The sequence below is a fragment of the Mus caroli genome, chromosome 1 (assembly GCF_900094665.2).
Source record: "Mus caroli chromosome 1, CAROLI_EIJ_v1.1, whole genome shotgun sequence".
In the NCBI taxonomy this organism is placed as follows: domain Eukaryota; kingdom Metazoa; phylum Chordata; class Mammalia; order Rodentia; family Muridae; genus Mus; species Mus caroli.
The window spans coordinates 90,210,683-90,218,579 of record NC_034570.1 but is presented as its reverse complement, the minus strand read 5'-3'; the positions used below and the strand labels follow the sequence as shown (position 1 = coordinate 90,218,579).

At 43.0% G+C, this 7,897-nt stretch overlaps 1 protein-coding gene across 3 annotated transcripts in view; it reads left to right on the top strand.

Moving 5' to 3' along the window:
* C1H5orf30 (chromosome 1 C5orf30 homolog) overlaps nt 1-6,913 on the top strand; it is an 18,184-nt gene extending 11,271 nt beyond the window's left edge. For 2 of the 3 annotated variants that reach the window (XM_029482289.1, XM_029482288.1), the window contains exon 3: nt 4,110-6,913. In XM_029482289.1, coding sequence (XP_029338149.1) covers nt 4,133-4,756 — 624 coding nt within the window. In that variant the 5' untranslated portion in view covers nt 4,110-4,132 and the 3' untranslated portion in view covers nt 4,757-6,913. The remainder of the gene's footprint in view (nt 1-4,109) is intronic. The other variant, XM_021163411.1, reaches the window with a different exon arrangement.
* Nucleotides 6,914-7,897: the final 984 nt, after the last annotated feature.

The window sequence follows — 7,897 nt, the reverse complement described above, 5'->3', positions numbered from 1 at the left end:
CTCTCTCTCTCTCTCTCTCTCTCTCTCTCTCTCTCTGTGTGTGTGTGTGTGTGTGTACAGAAGACGTCTTCAGGTACTGTCCCTCAGGTACTGTCCCTCAGGTACTGTCCCTCAGGCACTGTCCACCTTCCTGCTTTTGGTTCAGAGTGGGTGTTGTGGATCTGAAGTCAGGTCTTGGCTCTTGCCAAGACTGTGCTGTCTCCCTACCCTTGGGGCTGATATCTTGATTTACTGTTTATTATGTCTGTAGAAGTGGTGTTCTTTGCATATACGTGCTATGATGCTCATGAAAATAATTGTGATCCTGTCTCAACTTTAAGCTGTTTGAAAGTGAGGCTGTTTAGAATATGAGGCTAAATGCTGAGTCATGAATAGGCGTCTGTGCTCACAGTGTGCCCATAGGAGAGCGTTTATGGAACAGCTTGAAGACTGTGCTGTGACACGTCAGCCATCTCCAGTTACAGTCACAGCACTGACTTTTCTGTTAGAGGCTTTTTTTGAAGGCTGAAGTGTAGGTCAGTGTCTTTAGTATTCATGAGGCCCTGAGTTCAGTCAACATCCACAAACCACATGAAAAATACTTCCCGTGGAAGGATCTGTGTCTAAGATGTGCCTTCAGGTGTGCTGGTGTACACCCAGTGTCTTCAGCTTACACCGTGTGTGTGTGTGTGTGTGTGTGTGTGTGTGTGTGTGTGTGTTATGTAGGTGTCTGGTCAGTTTTTTCAAAGTGGAATTGTGGACCTAGAAAAGCACCTAGGGCTTTCCTTCAGCTGGGACAGTCATCTTTAGCAGAGGCTCTGAGAAAATTGACTCTTATTATTTCTGTAGAGTTTGCCTAGCATTTAAACTCATTCAGGAAATTCTCAGGAACTCAGCAATGCAGAATGTTTCCCTTCTAACCACACTGCAGAATGGGAGCTGCAAGGAGCTACTTAGTTTGTCCTGTGTGAGAGAAACAAAATGCTTACCCTTTGGAGTTTTCTCCCTGAAGTGTGGCTATAGGCTGCTTGTGTAGAGCTGCACAGTAGGCATTCATTCGAAGAGTGGTGTACCAGAAAAGGCTCTAGCAGAGGGACCCCAATGGAGGAGCTAGAGAAAGGACTGAAGGAGCTGAGGGGTTTGCAACCCTAAAGAAAGAACAACAATACCCCCCCCCCCCCCCAGAGCTCCCAGGGATTAAACCACCAACCAAAGAGTACACATGGACAGACCCAAGGCTCCAGCTGTATATGTAGCAGAGAGGATGGCCTTGTAGCAGAGAGGATGGCCTTGTTTGGCATCAGTGGGAGGAGAGGCCCTTGGTCCTGTGGAGACTCCATGCCCCAGTGTAGGGCAGTGAGGAAAGAGTGGGTGGGGGAACACCTCAAAGAAGCAGGGGGAATGGGAATAGGGAACTTGTGGTGGGGAATAACATTTGAAATGTAAACAAATAAAATAACCAATAAAAGAAGAAGGAAAAAGGCTCTAGAAGTCTCCATGTTAAGGAGCACAAGTTAGCTAATTGTCACCCTGAGTCTCTTATTTGCAGAGGGACGAGGAAGGAGAAGGGGGCCTGGGAAGCAGAGGTATGTGCAGACAGTCAGGTGGGGTATAGGGTAAAGAACCTTCCATGCACATGTGAGAGTGTCAGTGATGCCATTAGTACTGATAGGAACTGTAAGCTGTTTGTGAGAGCCTGGCTTATGCCAGTCAGTATCCCACAGAGGTGGAGGAAGCCAGACAATGAGCTGCTCAGAGTGTACACTCACTGTTGTTGCTTGGGATAAAAGTACAGATGCTAACAAGTGCAGACTTTATGTTCAAGCGTACACAAAGAGAGTGTGCTTTATGACTGCACCTGCTTAGTGGTTTTCCCCACTCAAAGCAAAAAGGTGAGCTTCAGCACAGTGGATGTATGATTGTCACCCAGGTCACAATGCATAGGATCAGAATCGTGGACGTTCACAATGCATAGGATCAGAGCCGTGGACGTTCACAATGTGTAGGATCAGAACCGTGGATGTTATGTAACAAGTGAAAAACAAACAAACAAAAAAACCAGGTTGGTGGAAACCCATAGTTGTCACAGAGTGGCAGACTGGAAAGAAATAGAAGTCAGTACTCACTCAGTGAGGGCCGATGTCTGCAGTGTTATTGTCTGGGTGGCTGTTCCAGGCCTGTGTGTGTGTGTTTCTGGGTTTTTTTCTTTTCTTTTCTTTTTTTTTTTTTTCTGTTTTTTCCTCCTTGGCCCTGGTTGCTTGGACCTCACCAGGTCTTTTGTTCCTGGCCTTGCAGGATGAAGTATCAGGTGGAATTGCTACCTGCAGAGCCACGAAGGTTGAAAGCCTTAGATTTGTCCTTTCCAAGGTTACATAGTTAGTAATCAAGGGCAGGTTACTTTGTTGCTTGGTTTAGGACCAAAGTTCCTTTAGCATAAGATTAGGTGTAACTGGGTATGGTTCTGTGAGGTTCCTGAACTGAGGTATCCAACAGGTCTAGACATACTGGCAGTTACTATTTAGATCCTGCAGCAGACAAGTGAGTTTTGTCCTAGGATAGTAACAAAATATAACAGAACCAGTTAATTTAAATCCAGAAAGCCAGGAGAGTAGTCTAAAGCTTGCAGTGAGCTGGGACCCCTGTACACAGCTGACCCTGACTCTGCTGCTGCACTGTGGTAAGGACAGGTACGTCTTGTGTTTCTTCATCTCCTAATGAAGGAACGTAGGAAAAAGCTTCACACACTCCCGTTTCGTTTGGTTTTCGTTTTCTGGTTGCCTGAAATTGAAGTGACTACTGAAACCTTAGGAAAGTAGCTCCTTGTTTTATAAAAGCTCTTTTGAGAATTGTGTGACATAATACATTTCCTCAAGAAATCCCTCATATTAAACTCAGTCACTTGACATTTTGATTAATATTCTTGGAGACTTCCTTAAAAAAAAAGCCAATAGAAACTCAACTAAAATTAAACTTTCTCAGAAGACATTATCTCTGTTTTCTCTATTATTTTGTTTCCCAAAATTTGTATTATCTGCTGTTTTCTAGGAACCTAGCCATTTTTCATGACACTAGGTGTCATTAGGTTTTCAAAACTACATAAAGTGATAATTGCAGCGAACAATCCTATTATTCATTGTGAATCATTCTTTTTAGGAAGCTGTTCAAGACTGTCTCAGGCATTGTAAAATAAAATAACTGTGTGCTTCTGATGTTTTATGATTAAAGAGTCATATAAAATGGCATTCTGTAGTCTCCATGTATTTTGAAAAATTTATCTATTTTTATGTTATGCGCATGGGTGGTTTAGTCTACATGTGTGCCTGTGCAGCATGTATGTGCAGTACCTTCACAGGCCAGTAGAGGACAGTGGGTCATCTGGAGGACTTCAGTTGGTGGTTAGCTGCTGTGTGGGTCTGCTGCAAGAGCAACAAGTGCCTTTCCCATCTGAGCTATCTCTCCAGGTCCGTTTACATATGCTTAGTATTAGGTTTAGGGTTAGCTTTAACTACAGAACGATTTTCTTTAACTCATTGGAGATTTCAGAGGATGAGTTTTTTGCAGGGTTTCCTTCCCACCTCTAAATGCTCAGCTATATTGTTAGGATAGCTACCAGGTGAACCGATCAGTCAGGAGATTGTATAGGAGTCCTCACGCACAGTTGCAAAGCCTCACAGGTGTGAAGGGTGGCGTAGTTATACATCTAAGTTAAAGGAGAGGAAATTTAGCTTACATATCAAATCATTTTGAAACCATTTTGTGAAACCCGAGTATTTACCTGTGTTTGCCTACTGTCGGGATTTGTACTGAGTTTCTAAGCATAACAAGAAGTAAACTGGCGCTTGAACTGAGTGCCGACTTGGAGACGTACCCTGTTCTCATTTCTTCCCTGTCTCATCATCTCCATAAAGCTTCTAATGGTCATTGAGCTGCCTGTGCGTTCCTGAGCACAGGATGGCAGCGCTCATTTCTTGCCCGCTCTGATGTTTCTCATAGACAGAGGCGGGGATCTGTGTGCGGTACAGTGTCTGTCTTCAAGACAGTGTTGTTCATGCTCTGTGTGTTCTGACAGACTCGGGCTCTGCCCAGAGCTGCGTGTTACCAACTTCTAATCTGAGTCTATTTCCTTTCAGGCGTGTGCAGCCTGGTGCCTAAGATGGAAGTAGATATAAATGGGGATTCCAGAAGTACCCTGACCACCCTGCCCTTGCCTGTGGCTGAGGGAAGCTCTCCAGGAAAAGCAGAGGCAGAGAAACCCCGCTGCTCTAGCACACCCTGCTCGCCTATGCGCCGGACTGTGTCTGGTTATCAGATCCTCCACATGGACTCTAACTACTTAGTTGGCTTCACCACTGGTGAGGAACTCCTGAAGTTAGCCCAGAAGTGCACAGGAGGGGAAGACAGCAAGGGAGAAGCCATGCCTCCCTTGCGCGCTAAACAGCTGGACACGGGACTTGCGCGTTCCTCTCGTCTGTATAAAACTAGAAGTAGGTACTATCAGCCATATGAGATCCCAGCGGTTAATGGCAGGAGGCGAAGGCGGATGCCCAGCTCAGGAGACAAGTGCACCAAATCCTTACCTTATGAACCTTATAAGGCCCTCCATGGGCCCTTGCCTCTGTGTCTTCTTAAAGGTAAGAGGGCTCACTCCAAATCCCTGGACTACCTCAATCTAGATAAAATGAACATCAAGGAGCCAGCTGACACAGAAGTGCTCCAGTACCAGCTTCAGCACCTGACCCTCCGAGGGGACCGAGTGTTTGCTAGAAACAACACATGAGTGACATGGGCAGAGTTTAAACCACTTTAGGTCAGCCTATGCTCGGCTAGAGAAAAATCTACTGTCGTACTCTGTACATGACCCTTCACGTTAGAGATGGTTATATCAGCTAAGTGTTCCTGGAACATAAATATTGTTTGGATCAAGTTTGGATACAGGAATGAAATCACAGGTACTTGGGGCGGGGCGGGGGGATATCATTCTAGAGCACGCAACTGCAAAGAAAACCGAATGTTGACCGTTAGTTTGCATAGCTTTTTAGCTAGGAAAAGGCTTTGGTGCAGTAATTTCACCTTTATGATTCTGACACCCAAATTGGGAATGTTACCTGCTTGGTTGTTGCTAACTTGGTATGATTCATTAGAAATTTATACCGAAGTACCCAGTGCTTCTTGGATCTCTGTATTTTACTATAAAATGTATGTCATGATTTGTCTTAGGAAATTTAAAGCTTGAACACGGCTGAACTGGACCACTTTTTATTTTTAAATATTGAGTTTAAATATTTTATAACTGGTTTTGCACTGAAAACAATTAACATTTCAGATAATTAAGAGATAATCTTTCTTCACTTGCCTCAATAATGATATTGAGCAATGGATTTTTTTTTATTTCCGCATGGAAAGTTACTGATCTTTATGGCTGTAAAATATTCCTTTCTAGCATTATTAAAGTGTGTCTTAATAAAATTAAATTTGGGATACAAAGTATTTATTTTACGATGGATAGCGGGTGGGGCGCTTTTCAGAATGTTTCCAATATGAAGTTTTCATCAGTTGGAAACATTTCCTTAGTGCTTATTATCTATTTAAATTCCACATGGAACTTGAAGACAGGAAGGATTCTCAGCACTGGGTTGTCAGCATAGTGCTGCTTGCATCTTTACTTCTTGTAAGTGGCTATAGCTCTAGCAGAGGAGCTCCTGATTTTGACTATCAAATGCTTAAACTAAGTATGAAGTGATACCGCTCAGCCCAGGGTTGAGTCTTTCCAGGCTCAGTTCTCTGCAGCAAGGCACTCATCAAAATTTTAGTTCGGGATTAGCGTAGGAGCCCAACATACTCCTATAGTTTTAATGGGCTAATCCTGGATTACCTAAGAGTTTACGTCCATCACACTGGTTTGATTTGTTGCTAAAGAAATAATTCCTTGCCTTTAGTAACAGAAGCAGCTCAACTATTCTTGACCATAAATGTATGTAACTTTCCTTTTGTAAACATTTCTATTTCTTTTACTCAGTCTTAAAGGTGCAATTTATTACACCTTTGTAATAAATTTGGCATTTCTGGCTATATAGAACTACATATTTCATGTTTTCTTTGGGGGCACTGTGAGTTTCTAAGGGGTTAGCAGTCTTGCTTTTAAAAATAAGAACACTTTTTAATTGACAAATGGGCCGTTCCTGGAACAATTGTGATTTTTTCCCTCTGTCCAGAATGAATGGCAAGCTTTCTTAGAGCAGAATAACTCCTAGAAACCCCAGGAACTCTTAATAGAGAGACAACCGTGTTGGCAACATGTAGGAGAGAGCTTTGGAGATGCTGGCTTCCATCTTACTGAATCGATGAGAGTTTTCAGTGGCTGGAAAGTTTCTGCTGTTGTCTATTTTAAAGTAAACTGCACCTTTGTAACATATTGTATTGATGAATGATCACTAAGATTAACTCTATCTATACAGTCATTAGTTTGACAAGTAATAGAATCCTGTCAGATGCCAAAGAGTTGGGGGTTTTACATTTAATGATTAAACACCGTTATTTATTGATGATTTTCCCTCTGGAACTGTATTATTTCTAACTGAAATAAAAGGGTGATGTCAACATCCATTGTTTTGTGGTGTTTTAAATCAAACAGAGCATCACAAGGCTAGCTAAGGACTCCATTCAAGGGGCTGGAGAGATGGCTGGTAAAGGCAGTTGCCTGACCATCCGAGTTTGCTTCCCAGGACTCCCATGGTAGAAGCGGAGAACCAACTGCTATAAGTTTTCCCCCAACATCCACATCTGTGCCATGGCACATCAGTGCACATGTACACATGTTAACACACACAAGTGAGTAAGTACATGTATGAATGGATTCTACACAAGCATTTATCTTAAGGCCTAGTTTTAGCAAACAGTCATTGTGTCTTCCAGATGAAGGATGTATCCCCTGCCATGGTGTGGGTCCAGCCTCCTCACTGATAAAGTATGTGCCTGGGAGATTGTCCTCTATGCCTACATTTCTTAAGCCAAATAAAAATACATCACTTTTAAAATTTTTCATTTGTCTTTGGCAAAAAAATGAATGGTGTAAAATGTTTGATCTGACATAGTTGCTGTGATTTGTTACATAGCCTTAGATAACCTAAGAACCGGTTTCTTAGATACAAAACATAGGCGTTCTAGGCCAGCCGTTTTCACAGAATAGCGATCCTATGGTAGGAGTGTGTTACCAGAGGAGGCAAGAAAGTCAGAGGGAGAAGATATTTTGTTAAAATAAGTGGCTCAGTTTACAGATGTGGATGCCTACAGGGCTGCTCATTTCAGCAGCCAGGGAGACAAGGATCAAGAATGTGGAAACCTCATGGTCTGAGAGCCCTAGATCCTTTGGACTGCTATGTAGTGGAGAGTCTGTTCCAGGTACATCCAAGAGAGGCCCTTCTTTGCCCGCTTGCCCTCCCTCCATCCCTCCCTTCCTCTTTTTTAAAAAAGATTCATTTATATGAGTACACTGTAGCTGTCTTTAGACACACCAGAAAAGGGCATCGGATCCCATTACAGATAGTTGTGAGCCACCATGTGGTTGCTGGGAATTGAACTCAGGACCTCTGGAAGAGCAGTCAGTGCTCTTAAATGCTGAGCCATCTCTCCAGCCCCAAGAGAGTCCTTCTCTCCCTGTGTTTAAATGCTTGTCCGTGGGCTGCAATGTCTTTTTCTTACCTCAGATTTACTTAATGGATTCAGCATTTTTATTTTGGGAAACTTCTAGAAGTGTCTTGAGTTAACTTTTCAGGCAGACTGAGTTCTCACCAAGGAAGGAGAACATCTTAAATCCTGAGAAAAGCAGCCTAGTTTTACTTATTTTTGTTCCGTCCTAATGTACTTTTGTCTTGGAAAGGCTTTTATTCCATTACAGTGGTTGAGCTTTCTGTAATGATGC